General features: G+C 41.1%; 1 protein-coding gene across 7 annotated transcripts in view; it reads left to right on the forward strand.

The window, feature by feature from the left end:
• LOC124254967 (cAMP-dependent protein kinase catalytic subunit beta) overlaps positions 1 to 22,107 on the forward strand; it is a 107,733-nt gene that overhangs the window by 18,131 nt on the left and 67,495 nt on the right. The window contains exon 1 of one of the 7 annotated variants that reach the window (XM_046688811.1): positions 15,318 to 15,698. The exons of 5 other annotated variants lie outside the window; for them this stretch is intronic. In XM_046688811.1, coding sequence (XP_046544767.1) covers positions 15,653 to 15,698 — 46 coding nt within the window. In that variant the 5' untranslated portion in view covers positions 15,318 to 15,652. Of the gene's footprint in view, positions 1 to 15,317; positions 15,699 to 22,107 lie in introns of those variants that run through there. One more of the 7 variants, XM_046688810.1, reaches the window with a different exon arrangement.

Consider the following 22,107-nt stretch of genomic DNA (forward strand, 5'->3'; position numbering starts at 1 on the left):
ATTTTTTCTGGATGTCATTTTGCACACTTGAAACTATGATATCTGTAATATAACTTGTTTGAGTGGCATTTTAGAAGTTGAGACGTACAATATAGAACAAACTTTATGGATAACAACTTCTCTATTTCGTGAGTGTGACGTTTCGATGCAGATACTTGTACCGTTGTCAAGCAGGAATGCTTGCACACTTACAGGACACTATGATATCTGTAATATAACTTGTTTGAGTGGCATTTTAGAAGTTGAGACGTACAATATAGAACAAACTTTATGGATAACATCTTTTCTATTTCGTGAGTGTGACGTTTCGATGCAGATACTTGTACCGTTGTCAAGCAGGAATGCTTGCACACTTACAGGACACTATGATATCTGTAATATAACTTGTTTGAGTGGCATTTTAGATGTTGAGACGTACAATATAGAACAAACTTTATGGATAACTCTTCATTTCGTGAGTGTGACGTTTCGATGCAGATACTTGTACCGTTGTCAAGCAGGAATGCTTGCACACTTACAGGACACTATGATATCTGTAATATAACTTGTTTGAGTGGCATTTTAGATGTTGAGACGTACAATATAGAACAAACTTTATGGATAACTCTTTATTTCGTGAGTGTGACGTTTCGATGCAGATACTTGTACCGTTGTCAAGCAGGAATGCTTGCACACTTACAGGACACTATGATATCTGTAATATAACTTGTTTGAGTGGCATTTTAGATGTTGAGACGTACAATATAGAACAAACTTTATGGATAACTCTTTATTTCGTGAGTGTGACGTTTCGATGCAGATACTTGTACCGTTGTCAAGCAGGAATGCTTGCACACTTACAGGACACTATGATATCTGTAATATAACTTGTTTGAGTGGCATTTTAGATGTTGGGACGTACAATATAGAACAAACTTTATGGATAACTCTTTATTTCGTGAGAGTGACGTTTCGATGCAGATTCAACACAGATTCTTGTACCGTTGTCAAGCAGGTTGACAACGGTACAAGAATCTGTGTTGAATCAAGCAGGTTGACAATGGTACAAGAATCTGTGTTGAATCTGCATCGAAACGTCACACTCTCGAAATAAAGAGTTATCCATAAAGTTTGTTCTATATCTGTAATATACATCGGTGATGAATGCATGGCGTGTTGCACATTTAGATGCTTTAAGATACAGCAGTGTCACATTCCTTCTGTGTTGTACAGACCAGACAATGTGTTGTATGATCACCAGTATGCAGTTGTTATACAATACAGAATAATGCTGAGATCAGCCCTGCACATTGGATGAACTGGGGGTTTTATGTACTGCCAGTGGGAACTGTCATACATAAAGGAATTAGGCATTGCTTTATTGCTTGCACTGCCTGTTCAAAGGACATCTTATTCATCATTTTCAATCTTATTACTCCGGATTAAGTATTGATCAAAAATGGCAATGACATTGTAAAGCTGGAATAATATATATGACATTTGATAGGAAAGCTATAGACCCAGATAAGCATCCAATCCATCGGTCTTTGAATTAAACCAAAGCCATACATTCACTCCTGGCCATGTCTGACTGTAGATGTATCAAGATGCCATACACAATTTAGTGTCATAAAATGGGATTTGAAGAAGTAAATTGTATCTAGTCTGTCTCATAGTCGCTGAACCACATTATTTTATCAAATGAAGCAGGTATTGAAATTCAGTAATCAGGGGCTCCTTTTCTATTTAGAAAGAATTATTTGTTTCTATCACATACATACATACATACATACATACATACATACATACATACATACACACATACATACATACATACATACACACATACATACATACATACATACATACATACATACATGCATGCATGCATGCATACATACATACATACATACATACATACATACATACATACATACATACATACATACATACATACATACATACATACATACATACATACATACATACATACATACATACATACATACATACATACATACATTTATGAAAGTCACGCTTTTAGTCGTTGACAAGACAAGGGTTTGGTCATGTGATCATCAGTTATGAAAGTGAGGCTATAAACTTAGTGATTAAATTTGCAAAAACGTTTTTACCAATGCGCTGGATTTGAACCCAAGCACATTGGATATAAAGTCTAGTGTGTTAACCACTAGGCCACCATACAAAACACTCATACATGCCTGGTTTATCATACTGAACATAAAAATAACTTGCATTTAGCATTAACAGATAGACAGACAGACCGACAGACAGACAGACAGATAGATGATGGATGGATGGATGGATGGGTGGGTGATTGGGTGGGTAGGTAGGTAGGTAGGTAGGTAGGTAGATAGATAGATGTGTGTGTGTATAAATATAGTGTGTGTATGTGTGTGTGCGTATGTGTGTGTATTCGCAACTTAATACAGTTGATCTTCTTACAGTCGTATCGCAAGGGGGTTGTGTGATTATGTTATGCCGAAATCGAGTCCAGGAACCTCGACAAAAATAACCGCTTGTGATCAGCGATGCGTAGAAAACAAATAAATTGCACCAGGCTATTTTTAGTGACGGTGACAAAAGGAACCAGCCTAGAGCCCTTAATGTTATATATATATGCCCCCAGGCAAATAGACTGTTATGGGTCAGAGTACGTACACACATACATACATACACACACGTAAAATAACACTGATGTACAGCCCAGACCCCCGACATGCACCTCACCGATTTCGAGCAGAGACATCATTCGATGTACAGCCCAGACATGCACCTTAGAAACTCCCCCCGGGTGTGGTTCTGTTACAGGCCAACTAAGAGCGTCATTATATGCCAATTTCGAGCAGAGACATCATTCGATGTACAGCCCAGACATGCACCTCAACGATTTCGAGCAGAGACATCATTCAATGTACAGCCCAGACATGCACCTTAGAAACTCCCCCCGGGTGTGGTTCTGTTACAGGCCAACTAAGAGCGTCATTATATGCCAATTTCGTCACTCAATGTACAGCCACCTCAGAAACTCCCACCCAGTGGTTTATGAGCGTGTGCCCGTACGCGTAAGTCGTGACGCCGTCGGCGGCGATCCACCGTTTGGTGTCCATGGGCGACAGCGACGTCTTGTTGAGGGTGATGCTGTAGATGTTGTGTTTGTCACTTCTCATCCGGTGTTTGAATGTCTTATTCTTGAACAGAGCTTGTTTGAAGAGGGCGTGCTTGATGTGTTGTTTCACCACGTATTTCTTGACCCCCTTTGCCTTTCGGATCTCACCCTTGTCAGCTTTCAGAATGGAGTACATCTTAGGCCTCAAGCCGACGTATTCGGCGATGGGTGTGCCCACGCATTCGTCCTTCATCTTGCCGAGGACCTTTTTGTTGGTCGTGCTGTGTAGGGCATGGTCCTTGGGGTAATTGCTGGTGTCGTACAGGTGTATGTGTTTCTTCATGTCCTCGTACACGTCCTCGGTGCGTATATCCAGCAACAAGGAATCCGTGTCCGTGTACAGCAGCCCGCATCGATCACCGTATTGCTTCTTGAGCCGGTTGTAGTAGAAATCATACATGAGATGTTTGGACAGGTCGAGGATGCTCATCCCCACGTAGAAGGGCCGGTTGAGCTTGATGTGACTTTTGTTCATGTGCAGCGCCGCCAAGTCGTTATCGAATAGCTTGCTTCGGTTGAAGGCCGGGCTAGCGATCAGTTTCCTGAGTTTTTCCTCCTGGTGCGATCGCACGAGTTTGACCGTCACCCGTTTTCTCAGGTTCTCCATCGTCTTACCAAACACTGAGTTGTTCATGAGCTTATACAAGTTCTTCTCGAAGTCACTGGTGGCCAGCTTTCGCAGGTCCGTGTTCATTCTGATGTAGGGTTCCATCCAAGGACTTTGGTCAAACTTAAGCACCCTATGAATTTTGGTCAGCTTCATACCCAACGATAGGTACAGCTGCAGGTTGCGATAGTGCACGACGTACTTGGTCTTGTTCAATAAGTTCGGGACGAGTTTTTCCACCCGAGCCAGGGTGTTCTCACCCAACAAGTCCCGCTGATAGTCGGACATCCAGTCTCGGCAGACCATCAACCGTTCGGGAGCCAGCGGATAGCTGTTATGAGCAGCGTGCAATGCCTCGGGATACTCCAGATCAACTTCGAGGATGTAGCCTTTGTTCGAATCCGGCGCGATGCTCGTGATATCGATCTCATCATCCAACCACTCAAACCCACCCGTAGGCAGACACTGACTCATAGCCCAGCCGTACAGGTTGTTGGCATCGAGATAAAGGAGATGATTGGTGGGCTTGCTAGAGTCGTAGCCTTCCACGTACTTATTGTTGGCACTTGCGTACCGTTTGGTGGCCATGGAAATCCCTCCTCGTAAGCCTTTCTCAATGAACAGGTGCATGTCGTAATCCGTGAGCACTTCCAGCTTAACTCCGGTTTTCTTCAAGAGCGCATCCCACGATAGACCGGGGGCTGGTGTAGTACCATGCAGGGTCGAGTTGATACTGTTTCAAACACATCGTCCTAAACGTCTCGAACACATCGGCTAGCAAGAGCACGTCTGTTCTCAAGTAAAGGTCGTGGTAGTCGCCCAGATTCTTACATCCCAGTTTCTCCCACACGTTCTGAGCGTGGTCGTAATCGTCTTGGGAGATATGGGATTCGGTCAGGTTGCTGTAAAATCGACCAATGGAAGGTAAGCGGGTCTCGTCGAACTTAGCCCAACCACCCATGTACTCGTATGGGTACCCAACCTTCCTCATCAGCAGGGGCCGAGTCTCGGCGTTGGTGTATCGATCAGTGATGGGGAAGGTGTCGTTGGCCTTAACCAAACTATCGAGCGACGACAGGAGGAACTGAGCGCGCTGTCAATGAATCTCAGACCGTTGAGCGAGAACGAGATGTATTTTTCCATGTTGTTGGGGATGCACTTGATATCACCACCGACCTTCGAGATGGCCTGCATGATCAGGTGGGCATCGTACCCTCTCAAATTATGGAAGACCACGGGGATGTTGATTGTTTTAGGGATGATTCTAAGCTGGAGGTTGCACGTGTTATGGGCGGCACCTCGGTATCGACCGGTGATGTGGCAGTGATTTCTAACAACATCCCCGTACGGGGGTCCCTGGCATACGTGACAATTCTCAGCACGCTTGTGAGCGACTTTGTCCTTCGGCGTCATGCGCATGGGGGTGGCGGTGTACAGCCTTTTCCTAATGATTTTCTCTTCCTGTTGCAAACACATGAGGAATCGTTCGGCCACGCTAGGACCTTGGTAGATGACTGGAGCGTTCGTTTGTCCATCACATCGGACAACCACGTACCCGAACCCGCAGGCTTGGTGTTCTTGGATCTTGTACGTAAAACTTTGCTCAGTCATGTTGGGCACGTCGTGGTCAACCCGTTTGATGAGGGCTTCGAAGTCCACGTAGATCATGTAAGGCACAGGCATCTGATGTTTGTGGTTGGTGAATTTCAAGATGTTGTCGCCTTCCTAAGGCATGTCGATTTGAATTGCCGTCTCTCCCACACCTAGGCAATCCCCCTGGTGCGCTTGCAGCAGGTTGGCTCGCGTGAAGCCGTGCAGACATCGTTCGCAGAAGTGTTTCTTTTCTCTATGCATCGATTGATCGTGCAACAGCCGGCTCAGATTTGTTATCGCCGTGTAGTGATACTGGCCGTCTTTTTCGATGGGGAATATATTGATTCTACGCACGGTTTTATCACCCACAGGGCTTATCCTATGCATGATGGTTTTGTCGCCTTCGTGGCCGAACACGTTGACGGCCACCTTGTTTTGCTTTTCAAATCGCGCCCAATAGGAAATGGGTGTTAAGCGTTCTACACCCATGAAGTCGAACCCGGATTCTTCGATCGATGGATAGCTGGAACGCCTGCCCGGATTACCTGTTGGTTCATGCGTAGCAGTTATGACCGCCACCACCGCACAGTAATCGTGAACATTGTCGCCTTGGGTTTTGGGGTTAACGAGGGCCTTTTTGGTCCTGAAATGCTTGGGCACCGGTATGTGAGACCCACCTCTGAGCGGCATGTAGTTCGCTATGTCAAGATAAACAGTGTTGATTTTGTCTACCACCCATCCAGAGCCCATGTGGGTTTATCTCTCCACCGACTCTTGTATTTTCTGCAACGACACGTCGATGGAGGATTCAATCAATTCTGGTTGGGTTAGGGCTTACTGTTTGCCTCTGAAATAAGGTACAACGGACTCGGTACTGCCGTCCGTCTGCTGTTTTTGGAGCTCCATTTTCATCGTCAGTTGGTACTTGATGCTTTTCAAGTCGCCTAGTTCTTCGCGGAGTTTACTGGCGATGGGGGGTTTGATTGTATCGGTATTGATATTGGAATCAACCGTCATTTTCCAGCCCCGGAGATACTTACCCACGGCGTGCTCCGTCGGCACGAATCTCAACTCGACTGGCCTGGTGTCTTCCAGCAAGGTGATCAGCTCGGCTCTTCTCATGCGGGAATAACCCTTCAATCCCCGTTCTTTAGCTCGGAGTTTGAGGTCTCGCACGGTAGGAGGTTTGGTATATTTCATATCGAGCAAGGTGAGCAGTTGGAGTTTCCTCATGCGGGAACAACCCCTCAGTACACGACTTTTGGCGAGAGCTTTGAGTTCGCTGACGGTAGTCATGGTAGATACCTTATGCGTAGCCAAATGTTTAATAGGGTGTTTTCAATGTGCAGATAACCCCGTCAGCCTTCAAAAACTTTCATCCTGAGCAGCCGGTTACGTTCGTTGAGGTAGTCTTTCTTCTTGTCGTAAATAAGTTGGTTTCGAACTACGTCCCTTCCGTGGGCTTTACACAACCCATAATGTCCTTTGACCCCTATGCCGCATACTTCGCACACGTAATTGACATGACCCTTTCTCGCACAGTTGGCATGTGAGTGGCAATATTCAGCCATACAGCGTTTACCACAGGTTGTGGGCTTGCCGAGCGATACCCATTTGCAATAATGAGTTCCCACGGGCCACATGGTGTATACCTTATGCGAAGTCAAATGTCTAAATGAATGTTACTACATGTGGAAGGGGTCCCGGGGCTTGGGTGTTGCTGGCTTGTCGGCCGGTGTGTGGAATGGGGAAACTGGTTTGCTGTGCTTCCAGTTCTTGTGGATGACCTGTGTAGGCCCATCTTTGAGTCGATTCCACCATCTGCCCTACCTGCTGTATATCGAAATGGGTCTCTTCCTGTTCCTCTTCTATTTCCTCGTCGAGTTCTTCCTCGTTGTCGTCGTCGATGTCCAGCCTCGACAGGATATCGACCAACAAATTTGTGGTAGTCGACGACGTATTCGCGGTTTGCTCCACACGAGTCTCGAGACTCCCCAGGCGATCGTATAAGTCCTGGATGGTTGGTAACGTACTACCGGGTATTGCTCCTTTCGGTCTATCCCGAGTCACCTTTTGTGGTTCGTCGACCGGCAACCATACTTCTGGTTCTTCGACTGGTGGTATGGTTTCCTCGATCGGATCTCGCCATATGTCGTATAGTCTTGTGGACCCAATACCGAAGCGCTTTTTTACCTCGCTTGCTGGGAGCACCCCTCGAAGGGAGCGTATTTCTTGGATCTTATCCGAAGGCAAATCTCTTTTTGGTGGCATGGTTGTTTTTCCTGGGCATATATATACCCATACTTCCTATATGCCTATATGGGAATCCCAATCCTCTCCCAGGAATCCCAATCCTCTCCCAGGAATCCCAATCCTCCCAGGAATCCAAATTCTCCAAAGGAATCCCAATCCTTTCCTAGGAAACTCCTAGCAATGCTTAGCAATGCTTAGCAATGCTTAGCAAATGCTTAGCAATGCTTAGCAATGCTTAGCAAATGCTTAGAAATGCTTAGCAAATGCTTAGCAAATGCTTAGCAATGCTTAGCGATGAACAAGACATCGCTGTCGCCCATGGACACCAAACGGTGGATCGCCGCCGACGGCGTCACGACTTACGCGTACGGGCACACGCTCATAAACCACTGGGTGGGAGTTTCTGAGGTGGCTGTACATTGAGTGACGAAATTGGCATATAATGACGCTCTTAGTTGGCTTGTAACAGAACCACACCCGGGGGGAGTTTCTAAGGTGCATGTCTGGGCTGTACATCGAATGATGTTTCTGCTCGAAATCGTTGAGGTGCATGTCGGGGGTCTGGGCTGTACATCGAATGATGTCTCTGCTCGAAATCGTTGAGGTGCATGTCTGGGCTGTACATCGAATGATGTCTATGCTCGAAATCGTTGAGGTGCATGTCTGGGTTGTACATCGAATGATGTCTCTGCTCGAAATTGGCATATAATGACGCTTTTAGTTGGCCTGTAACAGAACCATACCCGGGGGGAGTTTCTAAGGTGCATGTCTGGGCTGTACATCGAATGATGTCTATGCTCGAAATCGTTGAGGTGCATGTCTGGGCTGTACATCGAATGATGTCTCTGCTCGAAATCGTTGAGGTGCATGTCTGGGCTGTACATCGAATGATGTCTCTGCTCGAAATTGGCATATAATGACGCTCTTAGTTGGCCTGTAACAGAATCCAACACTTGGAGAGAGGGGGGGGGGTGTTTCTAAGGTGCATGTCTGGGCTGTGCATCGAATGATGTCCTCTGCTCGAAATCGCTATTTTATACTTGGGGCTGGGAGTGGAATTGGCATATAATGACGCTCTTAGTTGGCCTCTCACAGAATACCCATTCTGTATACTACTCACTGAAGTGTTCGTAAAATGACTTTGAATCTTCCTAGCTAGTACTGGTATCGCCGCTCCGTATGCGCTCGACTGAAAGGAGATATAAGAGGAAAAATCTGAAATGAAATTATTTTTAAAATCTGAAATGAAATGATGTGAGGTGAAATTGGGTTTAACGTCGCGCTGGAGAATATTTCGCTCATATGACGACGTGCATGCGTGTGTATGTGTATGTGCGGCTGCTTGTACTAGCCCAGCCCAGACTTAAGCTGGTTTTATAGTGCTAGCCCACTGAGATACCATGCCGCAGTGAAGCATGAATACCCCACTCAGACACATTATACTGACTCCGAGCCGACCAGTCCTTGATGTACCCATTAATGCCGAGCGCCAGGCAGGGACCAACAAGTACCATATTATAACGTCTTTTGGTATGACGCGGCCGGGGATCGAACCCGCGACCTTCCGCTCTCCGGGCGGACGCTCTAACCACTACACCACGGAGGTGGTCGAAATGAAATGAACTTATCTTGCGAAGAAATATTTGTCTAAAGTCAACATTTGTAGCTAAAAATGTTAGAAAACTACTGGTGTTCCGGAAACTACCGAGAGTTAATGAGCAGTGGTGCCATCACGTGAACAGACGTCTTTGAGGGGAGTAACTGTTGGCTGTAGTCAGTCGCTTATTGAATATAAAGTATCTTGTAGCTAACTAGCCTTCTCCATAGCATCACCAGACAATAACACCAATGTAAATGTTGACTTTTCTCATAAATGACCTTACACATATTCATCCATATCAATATGAGCCTGTGGTTAGTTGATTGTCTTGACAGCAGCAAAGAAAGTGAGGTAGACACACTACTGGAATGAAGATGAATCAGATGCCACTTCGGAAATACTAGGGCACAAATTTTAAATTTGCAAAGTTTAATATTTATTTCGATTTCGGAAGAAATTAACTGTATTTAAGCTAGTGGTTATACAGTAATATTGTTTACTTACTTCAAGCAAATGAAAATCATGAAACGATGGCGAGTCTATATATAATGTTGTTATAGATGTGACTATGGGGTATGTGTACATATGCCTACATAGAAAATCCTCCTAATGGACCATGTATGATGCAGTAGGCACCTGTCATCTGTTTATTGCCGTTCTGACGAAAACCTGTGATAATCACTGTTTGTGTTTATCAGTGTTTGCTCAGTGAGAGAGATTAAGAGTTTTGCCATTATTTTCCTTTGTGGACTAAACATTGATCCGTTTTTAATAAGTAAAAAAACAAATTTTCAAAAATATATTGTTTCTTTAGAAAGCGAGGTTTATTAAAGATGGCACATAGTTATTTGTTCTGCTGATTGGGAGAGATTCACAAAATAAATCACTTGGGCTTCAACTTCATGTGCACGTTTCACGTTTCACAATCCTAGAAACGTTTTGGATCACGTTATATAACGCATGTGGTTGAGTTCAATCAGGATAAAAATTGGGTATGTGTGCGTGTGATTTTTCAAGTTAAGAAATGAGGCAAGACACGTTTGCTGCCATTAATTATAATATTCCCTCGTAATCAAGTACCAAATATATATGCAACAACATAAAGAGTCCAACTGTTTTAATTCCTATTATCTATTCTGTGACGTAAATGGTATATAAGAGCGTGTGAGATCAATATTACCGTTGCTGCCTTGTCATCGCGGCGGCGACTGTAATTGGGCCACTCGCGGGAAATAACGCACATACAAAATGTTGAGAAAAGAATGGCATGGTCATGTACCTGCGATATTGCGTAACTGTTTTCTTGTAATATTACTGATGTGTATTTATTTGAAGAGCCAATATCCGCCAATTTGTTGATGGGTTGAATTTTACGACATACATCGTTGTCAGTATCTTACCCACTGCTTATGCACTCGTCGACCTTTCATTCTACATGCACACACACCTATATACTTGGATTTTGATAACAATTTAACAATTTCATTTTTCAATGTTTTATTCGAGTTCTAAACACCGCTGCTTGTCGTTATTACCGTACCAATGTTTAGGTGTTATATAAGAATAACAGAGATGGTGCCACGAAGTCACAATAGACAGACAGACAGACAGTTTTATTCAGTAAAAGGCCACTGGCCCATAATAGTCAAATGCGTGATCACACATCACATGAATGGTACACAATGATTTATAAAAATGTTCTGCTCTTAATTATAATTTGTACATTATATAAGAATAAAGAAACATTCTTAATCATATCGACATTTGCAGATTGCATAATATGGATAAAGTTGTTTATCGTCGGCGGCTTACTTAAATATTTCCCAAGTCACAATAAAAAGCACGAGATTTCTCGCGAAACGACGAGACGTTTTAACGTTATCGCCATTTTCCAACGTCAGTCTCAATGCCACTGATTATATTTAAAAATTAGACACAGTATGGACCTAGTGAAAGGCGAACCCATGCCCGAGGGTAAGTTTGTCTGTGATCCACATGTTTATACTGATGAACGAAAGATTATTATCTATAAGGCAAATGGCAGTCAAGATCAATGTCAACGCTATTTCGGGCAGGCGCTGAGCGCTTCTTGGTAACAGGCCTGTTATTCGCTTGCGACATTGTGATTTGCACATATGCATTTGAATATTTTGTTTATATCTTGGGTTAAAATTAGATGCTGGGGTCGCGCCATATCAATGCCATCTTCAAGTTTTGGGTTGATTCGATATTAGGTCCATATTCAGCAATCGTGATTTTCCCAGACAGCGGCCTAAAATGACTAACATATTGGCTCCAGTTTTCATCTTTCATTTGTCTTCGCTGTATTGTCGAAGTTATTTTTTCATTGTAGTATGAACTGTAGTACCTCCTTTTTTGGTGACATTCAGCACCAATAATCTACTGAAAAAATAGTGGTTCTGCATCTAAATAAAGTGCAAGAATAAACTTACTTATACATACACATGGTATGTTCAGTTTTAAAGTATAATTATTGTTCTATTACCGTAGAATTTGAGAGGTTGAACTGTTCGCATGAAACACTTGTGGGCTATATTGGGCTTGGTCGGAAAGGAAAGCCTCATTTGCGCTGAAAGAGTCGTTGTCGACACGGGTTCTACATATACGAGTCCGGTAATTCTGCGCAGCGTACTTCCGTATCGAAGTTAAGATAAATTAAGATAATTCTTTATTGTCCCAAGTTAATATCGTCTGCTACCACATTTACGCTTGAAATCGGGACATTTCTACAAGGGACTGGCTTTTAATCACTAAAGGTAAGTAAATAACAGTAATTGACAGATAAATTGAGTTTTATAAAAATTCGTTTTCTTCAGACTTTGAAACCTTTTTCATCATTATTCATAATTGGATTTAATATGAAACACTCTCCTTACATTGATGAAGTGAGTTTTGAAAATAATCTGGCCCTAATATGCGTTCATACTTCTCCAGTTGGATGTTATGCGCATCAGTTGCTGCGCAGAATTACCGGACAGCAAGCGATGTCGTCAGAACGCCGATAAGGTCAACCGTATGGCATAATGCAACGTTAGAATCTTATAGTCGTCAATAAAACTTATATTGATAGGTCAATATGATGCATACCAGCATGTTTAGACATGTAAACCACAAAAAATAAGAGACGTTAGTTGCCGTATTGCGATCGATGTGCTTAGGTGCGCGGAATTACCGAACGGCATTGCATGTCAGGGTAGAGATTCTACCAGCAGAGATTGCGATCGGAGTCTCTACCCAGTACCATTTCCAATTCAAATGGTAGAAACTCCGATTGATCTGTGGGCAAACAACAAAGACACTTTCTTTGCTGAACAATTAATATGCATTTTATTCAGATATATTGTGTGACCAGAAATTATTGAGAATTTTAGGAATATGTTTAATTGGATTTCTAATATAAACAACCTGAAGAGGGACAACTCCGTTAACCCTTTTTCATTAGTTTGTGAAGAGTTATCCCCCTTTGTTTACTTGCTAGCAGACGACATTTTCGGTGATCCTCAGTATGGATGATTTAGAGAAGAGGAAGTTGATTTTAAGAGTATTATAACAAGGACATCAGATCAGCTAAAGTGATTTCAAGTAGAACAGGCATCCCTTTGTCCACTGTTTTTCGTGTTTTTAAAAATATTGCAAATGGATATGGCATTGAGCACCAGGTAGGCCCAGAAAACTTACTATCGGTGACAGGAGGCGGCTTGGTATTCTTGTTTCTAAAAACAAACGAAGGAGTTTAGAAAACTTCAGGCTGGATATGATTGATAGAGAAACTGTGGCTGTCTGTAAGGATACAATTAGAACTCAGCTGCATGCAATGGGTTGGCAGAAAAGTCGAGGAATTCCATCACCGATCATGAAACCTGAACAAAGGAGCGAAGGTTGAACTAGTGCTTACAGCATAGAAATATTAACTGGGACAATGTGATTTTCTCAGATGAAAGTTCTGTGTGGCTGTTTCCTAATACACTGAAATTCTGGACCAAACAAACTGAAAAACCTTTGTATCAGCGCCCAAAGTACAGTCCGAAATTTAACGTGTGGGGTGGCATATCTGTGTTAGGCCCCTCTGTGTATTTGACGGGAAAACGAACACTGAGCGGTACACAGATATTCTTGAGGGACATTTACTTCCATCTGCTCACGTGTTCTATGGAAATGTGTGGATTTTCCAGCAGGACAACGACCCAAAGTTCAAAGCATTCACAGGCCTGGTTTCGGACCCAAAATATGACATTATTTGATTGGCCAAGCTATAGCCCGACCTAAATCCAATAGAAAATGTTTGGGGACTTATGAAGGAAAGTGTCAATAAGAAAAATCTGACAAATACATGTATTGCTGAAATGAAAGAAGAGGTGGTCCGATATTGGGACAGCAGAGACCACGACTTTCTAACTTCTTTGATCAGTAGTATGCCCTGCCGCATTGAAGCCTGCATTGCTGCCCATGGTGACTTGACAAAATACTAACTGTTCACCTGTCTTTGAATCTGGAGTTATGTTCTGCTAATATTCACATTTAATACGTGAGTAATGAGTGAAAAAAAATATAAAAAATTACACTCTTTAAATTCTCAATAATTTCTGGTTGTACTGTAACACTGTTTCCAGTGAAACTGTTTTTATTTCAGTAAAGTGGCCATAGAACATAGAACATGATGTATAAGAGATGAGATAAAATAAGATAAAATATCACATTGCATCAATTCAGTTGAGAAATTGTGAACGATTCTTTAAAGCTAGAAATACATATTTAGCTAGAGTATTAAGAAGAGAAGCATTATAAGATGACAACAATCGTACAAATTTATGGAGAGATAGAGAAGTGTAACAATACTTTGGGAGCAGGGCCTGACAAAGATTATTATAAAAATTACATTCTAAGCAGAAGTGATATTCAGACTCAACAATGGATACAATGCAAAAAGGGCATAATCTTTCGCTCCGTGCTCGGCTGATTTTCGTCTTTCCTTGATCAGCAGTTGATGATTAGAGCATCTGAGCTTACAGAGTGCAATACGGTAAACTAGTACACTAATTAGCAATAAATAATCCTCACATTTAATTTCACTTTTAACAGATTTATATAACCGAAATTTGGAATAACTTGATATGCTTTCAAAGAAACACTGGTTATCAATAGCAACTCGCCTTTCCTTAAAGCTTGAAATATAACTGATAACACAACCTACATCTTGATTAAACCATACATAGCCGAATACCTTAGTTTTTATGTCGTCAGCAAACAATAACATAAATAACAAAGATGGAGATTATCAAGAACCGTGGTGATTTCAAGCCCTGTCATAATGGATACATGAAAACAAAATGCTATACCGAGAAGAACTTTGTCAGATGGGACCTGAATATTAAAGAATAAAATGTATTTTACACTACTTCTTGTTCATTCATTCTTCTTGTTCATTCATTCTTGATGGACATAGCTGACATTAGCACTCACAATAAAGTCTGAGATTTTCTAAAATAAACATTGAATTTTTATTTGTTTTAATTTGAGAGTTACATTTATTTACAATAACAATCATAAATGAAAATCTCTACTGTAGTAGGATCAGATTTGAGCTTCTACTGGTAGAGATTGCACATTGTATAGGTTATTCTATAAAATCAGAATCTCTACTGGTAGAGACTCCGATTGCAATCTCTACTAGTAGGATCGGAGATTCTACAAGTAGAAACTCCGATCGCAATCTCTACCCTGACATATATGTACTCCAGGTACAGAAACATACCCTACTAGCCAAAATCTGACTACAGAAACGTACCCAAGGACGGGTCCATTCACTATCGTGCCGTTGTATTGATCGGAACTGTCATGCTGTTGTATTAGATACATTTCATTGCGTTATACAAGAAACGAGCATGAATAGTATATATATACATATGTGTGTGCCAGTGTGTATTAATTACGTATAAAACACAAAACTGCAAGAAAATGTACTGAAAAATAGCTTGCATTCATGCCCTAATTGAAGCAGGCAGTTCAGCTTAGAGGCCTGCTCAAGCCACACTGGAGGAATACATAATGTTTACGACCTACATCCCATAATACACTGCGCAGTCCGAGAACGACTCGACAGCCGCGAGAGAAAATAATTCCCAAACATTCACCATTGAACTTACGATTTTACATGGTTTTTTTAAGTTCGTTTGTATATTTCATCTCGACAAGGACTTTCAAACAGGATTATTCACACTAGACATTGCGGTGAGGGAAGCGTGTCTGTGTTTGTCGGATCGCAAGCACGGAAGAATACTGTTGTCGGCCATTCGTTTTCATGGTGGAAAGGCATTGTAGACTATATTATAGTGACCTTGTGTTTGGATTTTCTGTAACAATCATTCACGAAAGAGCCTCCTTTTAGAGGAGTTACGCCCAAGAAAAGGATATGGGTAATACTGCCACGGCGAAAAAGGGTGATCCGGCTGAAAATGGTGAGCAGATCGTGCAAATTGCAGCAGGATATGGGTCAAATTTGTTGGCCCGATGCTTTGTGGAACCTTGCAATGGCTTCTCGTCGTCTATGTTTGCAGTATGCATTGCCTTACAGATTTGTGTTGCATACGTATGATTTTACCTTCGACGCTTTGGTACCATTACATTCCGATGATTCGCACGATATGGACGTTAATTGTGTTCAGTTTATACAGTATATCTCACTTTGACAGGTGACCAGTTGTCATGGAAACTGAGGACCCATCACGTTCATTACAGCTTTTAGCAGTCATGTATCATGGTTGATGTTCATTGTAGACAGTTACATGTGTTTCCTAATTTCTAGCAGTCGCTGTCGTTAAAATATCACATTAGTTTAACAGTATTTTTAATTGTAACATCCCTTTTGAAGAAATGTAAAAGATTTGCAACAGGATTTTTAGTTATGGCTTGTCCTATTAATAATTACTTAGCTGGGTTTTTATTTTATGCTGGTGGTCCATTTGATTTGATTAAATATTGTTTTTCAATATGCCTTCATAGGAATGTCTATCTTCCGATACAATTCGCATCAGATTACTTTCTTGATTTGCATCGGTTTTTAAGCATTTTTTTATATTTTATATGGCATACACCTATTAAAAAGACTTTAAAATACCTGAATGTCTGGTTTCACATCTGAAAATGTAAATGTCTCATGCAATCTACTTTATCCCAGATAAATGGTGTCAACATAGGTAAAGATAAAATAGCAACGTCCTTGTGAAGAAGGAACTTTAGATATGCCCACGAAGTAATAAACTAAATTGATATCAATGAATGTGTCCATGAGTGTATTGATACAGAATTGAAGTAGAAATCAATACAAGATTAAAAGATGAATTGATACAGATAACTATATATGTTTTGTCTATCTTGTCGTCTGAGAATATCCATGTACTGGTGAATTGTGACATCCCAGCTGTCATCACAAGTTTCTGTGTCATCACAAAGTGTTCAACCCTAAAGAGATTGAAATATGACTTGCGTGCTTTAGGTTTCTGAGAGCCCATCGCCAGAAGCATAATTTATAATGTCCTCAAGGTTTGGGGCTGTGCTAGTACATGAATGTGGGATTCCCCAAAATGTATAATTGCCCATAAATTAAACAAAAAGGGCACTTCATAATCTAAAAGGGCACTTTGGTGAGGATTATTGAAAAAATAACAATCACAAAATGTATATGAAGTCAAATGCTCTTATAATTTTATTTCTAAAGTTCATTTATTACTCTTCTCATTTTGTATTTTAAGATCAAAATTTGGAAAAAAAGCATTTCAAGACATTAACCTGTTGTCACATTTGTTTACAATTTCACAAAACATGCAAACAACAATTTACAGTCTTCTTTTCTTTCTTGCCAAGCATCTGTTCACAACTTTTTTCAAGTCAATGTCTGAAACTGGACGATGCATTCAGGCTAATCATGAGAAGTCCGTTGCAATTTTGAACACTGAGTCTGTTTCTATGATCTGTCACAATCAGTTTCACTTTTGAGAACACTCTCTCAACTTCAGAAGTGGACAATCACAGTTGCATGAATGGACAGTAATTGAACAATGTTTGGATTCAAGTTTCCAAGTTGAGGCTTGAGTCTTCAAAATGGTGGAGGGTGAACTGGTGTCAAGCTCCTTTACTTGACTCCACTCAATCTGTGTTTGGTCGACATTAAGTCCATTTCTGCCCTTGGTGTTCCACTTAGAACAAAATGAACAAAACATCATTCCCTTCTTTTTGTCATCTTCTGAGTACCTCGACCAGGGACGGTTTTGTTGCCACTTTGTGTCAAATGCCACCATCTTTCTTCTGTGTTGGATTAACTGACTCTGTCTCGTGTGCCCTTGAATTTTCATAGGAAACTACCTCTGACTCGTCCGGTCTGAAAAAAAAAAAAAGTACAAAGTTCATATACTAGTACCATATTCAAAATATTCTTAGATATTAAATTTGCAACATAATTATTAAAACAAAAATATCACACAATAATACACCTGAACGTAAGTATCTACTGTGGAGAGCCTCGACATTGTTTGAAATCGTAAAATAGTTTTACGCCTTCAAGACTTACATTTTTATGAAATCGACAGTAAACACTAAAAACAAGGCTACCAAGTGAAGCTGTTATGCAAGCTGTATTAACTATTTCATTTCCCAGGACAAACAACAAAATAATTCAAGATCAATTTCAAATTGCCGATGGATTCAAAATGGCGGACATTTTCGAGTTTCAGATTTTCACCTAAACAGCACAGTCACATGAATATCGGTCTCCCAAACGTACCAAAATACATCCCATGTAGTTCACACATCGTTGTCTTTAATAAATGAAGGTCTTATTTGAAAGGCATGTGAAATTGAAAGGGAAATCAAGCGACCGAAAAATCACGAACTTAGAGGCACATACCTGTTAGGAGGCCGAAGAAATCTATTAGTCGGCGACACTTCCTTGCTTCAACCTTCACCGCTTCTTCTCTTTTCCATTTGATTCTTTCCTTGGTAGGCATTGTGATTTGTAAATTTGAATTAAACACATTTGACCGCCATGGTTTAAATGCCAATTTCTAATCATTATCAAAACAATTTGGTGTCTCCCATTGAAAGGAGAGAAATCCGGAAAATACACGGGTTGTTGTAAAATCAAGCACAGCTGGAAAAAAAACTGGGATTGAGGCGAAAAGGGCAGGGCGCAAAACAAAAAGGGCAGGGCGCAAAAATCAAAGGGCAGGGCGCAGCGCCCTCCTAAATGTGCCTAGGGGGAACACTAATTGCCCATCACCAGAAGTATAATTTAGGATGTCCTCGAGGTTTGGGGCTGTGTTAGTACATGAATTTGGGATTCCCCGAAATGTATAATTGCCCATCACCAGAAGCATAATTAAGGGTGTCCTTGATGTTTGGGGCTGTGCTAGTACATGAATGTGGGATTCCCCAAAATGTATAATTGCCCATCACCAGAAGCATAAATTAGGGTGTCCTTGATGTTTGGGGCTGTGCTTGTACATGAATGTGGGATTCCCCAAAATGTATAATTGCCCATCACCAGAAGCATAATTTAGGATGTCCTCGACGTTTGGGGCTATGTTAGTACATGAATGTGGGATTCCCCGAAATGTATAATTGCCCATCACCAGAAGCATAATTTAGGGTGTCCTTGATGTTTGGGGATGTGTTAGTACATGAATATGGGATTCCCGAAATGTATAATTGCCCATCACCAGAAGCATAATTTAGGGTGTCCTTGATGTTTTGGGATGTGTTAGTGCATGAATATGGGATTCCCGAAATGTATAACTGCCATTTGCCAGAAACATAATTTAGGGTGTCCTTGATGTTTGGGGATGTGTTAGTACATGAATGTTGGATTCCCTGAAATATATAATTGCCCATCACCAGAAGCATAATTTAGGGTGTCCTTGATGTTTGGGGATGTGTTAGTGCATGAATATGGGATTCCCGAAATGTATAACTGCCATTTGCCAGAAATATAATTTAGGGTGTCCTTGATGTTTGGGGCTGTGTTAGTACATGAATGTTGGATTCCCTGAAATATATAACTGCCATTTGCCAGAAGCATAATTTTGGATGTCTTTGAGGTTTGGGGCTGCATTAGTACTTGAATGTTGGATTCCCCAAAATATATAACTGCCCTTGGCCAGAAACATAATTTAGGGTGTCCTTCAGGTTTGGGGCTGCATAAGTACTTGAATATGTCATTCCCCGAAATATATATCTTTTAAAATTGGGGTTATTGGTAGAGCTGTGTATCGTGGCCTAAGTGGCGAGACGATATATCCCGATACAAGTTTAATGAGGCGAGACGATATATCATGAAAGTATTGGCAAGGAACCTGCGAGACGATTATCATCACAATACAGTGATGGCGATACGATACTTATCCCGATACTTTACAATCCTAAAAACAGGACATATATGATACATAAAATGACCGAATCTTTACTTGTTATTCAGCAGAACATGTGTTATATTCACACACACTTAAAAGGCTGTTCATGTAATAAAGTTTCAGCATTTAATGCTTAAGAAAGTACAATCAAACATATTCAGTATACCTTGCTCTAGGTTTCCCTTGGAAAGTTGTGTTTCTGCACCAATGCCTGCACAGGCAATTTATACAGTAATTTATACCAGAATCACTGCAAAAAATGAGTATGCTTTCTAAATTTTATCTTCACTTTCTTAACAAAGCTAAGACATCGTTCATAGTTGTTAATAAATGGTGTTATTTGTCAAACAACTAAAACATGTTTCAACACAAGTCTTTACAGTTCACAGAGATTGTTCACATGCTTTCACTGATACACTAACTCCTTTGTTCATGTAACAAAGATGGCAGACACAAACAACTTCCTTTTAGGTTCAGTTTGTTTTAAAATTCAGAAAAATTTCAAAGAGACTCCCTTCCTATTACTTATGCAATACTCCCTACAACTTTAAGTAATATTTAAGTAGTATCGGGATATATCGACTCTTGTGGCGATACATCGATGTATCATGGACCCTCGCGATATAAATATCCTGATATATTGCCTAAACGTGTTTTGTATCGATGCACTCGTATCGCGTAGTTGACGATGCAAACATCGATACTATCGATGAATCGTTACACCACTAGTTATTAGAAGGATTTCATTACTTAAATGCACATTTTCAGTAATATTTTTCAGTTTCAATATGAGTTTGCACTGTTCTTTCTGATGCCAAAAGATATGACTTTACAAGGGAGAAATGCCAAGTTTCAAGTACTGTACCATAGTAATGTTTTAAAGGTGTTTCAAACAGGTGTTGTTTGTGATGTGAACCCCTTATTCACCAATCAGATATCACATATTTTCATGGTCAAGTTTTGTGACATTATGAAAACCTATCTTACTGCTGATGAATATTTCACATACAAAGATGCATCTATCGGTGTGTCAACAAGTAACATCTTATTATAAGCACACATGCCATATGCAGATGAGTCAGATTACACAAGGGGGCTTAGAGGCAAATTCACAGGCGGTTTTGAGTAAGTCCACTATGTGCATTGAAGCAGGCATGACGCCTTCACTATTTTGAGACCTCTATGTTTTGATGAAAACTTTTGGGAATGGCCTTCCATATCGGAAGAAGTTCTTTCAGTAATGTCGGAGCATTTGGAAGACATTATAAACACTCCCATTCATCCTAAAAATACTTTGATTAGGGGATCTTGAAAGCCTGTGTAACATGAACTTATAGAAGATGCATATGCCGGCTACTGCAAGTTTTGTCTGCAGTGCTGTGGACATTGATGCATTGTTATCTCTTGGAGTAGACACCATTGGTAATATCCAACTAATGTACTGCTCATAGTGATTATGGGTCCACTGTACATCAAGGTAAAATCCCTGGAAATGGATTTTGTATGCTTAAAGGGATTAGTCTATAAAATACTTTCCCTATTTTGCTAGCCATTCTGGTCAGCTATGCCTGAAAGTTACTAGCCCACAAGATAATTCTCTCACCCGGATTACTGAAGAAGTCGAAGAGAGTGATATATTTACAACATGACCCCATGAAAATTCACTAGCCATTCGGGTCAGTGACTGTGGAGATTTACTGGCCCTACTGGATTTTTATTATTGCACAGTACAACTAGAAATTATTGAGAAGTTAAAGAGTGTAATTTTTTTTTATTATATTTTTTCACTCATTACTCACGTATTAAATGTGAATATTAGCAGAACATAACTCCAGATTCAAAGACAGGTGAACAGTTAGTATTTTGTCAAGTCACCATGGGCAGCAATGCAGGCTTCAATGCGGCGGTGCATACTACTGATCAAAGAAGTTAGAAAGTCGTGGTCCATGCTGTCCCAATATCGGACCACCTCTTCTTTCATTTCAGCAATATTTGTAGGGGCGGTGGGGTAGCCTAGTGGTTAAAGCGTTGGCTCGTCACGCCGAAGGCCCGGGTTCGATTCCCCACATGGGCACAATGTGTTAAGCCAATTTCTGGTGTCCCCCGCCGTGATATTGCTGGAATATTGCTAAAAGTGGCGTAAAACTAAACTCAGCCAGTCGGTCAGTCAGCAATATTTGTCAGATTTTTCTTATTGACACTTTCCTTCATAAGTCCCCAAACATTTTCTATTGGATTTAGGTCAGGGCTATAGCTTGGCCAATCTAATAATGTCATATATTGGGTCCGAAACCAGGCCTGTGAATGCTTTGAACGATGTTTTGGGTCGTTGTCCTGCTGGAAAATCCACAAATTTCCATAGAACATGTGAGCAGATGGAAGTAAATGTCCCTCAAGAATATCTGTGTACCGCTCACTGTTCATATTCCCTTCAAATACACAGAGGGGCATTGCCCCTAACACA

The sequence above is a fragment of the Haliotis rubra genome, unplaced genomic scaffold (genome assembly GCF_003918875.1).
Source record: "Haliotis rubra isolate DU_JTF1 unplaced genomic scaffold, ASM391887v1 Scf589, whole genome shotgun sequence".
Lineage (NCBI taxonomy): Eukaryota > Metazoa > Mollusca > Gastropoda > Lepetellida > Haliotidae > Haliotis > Haliotis rubra.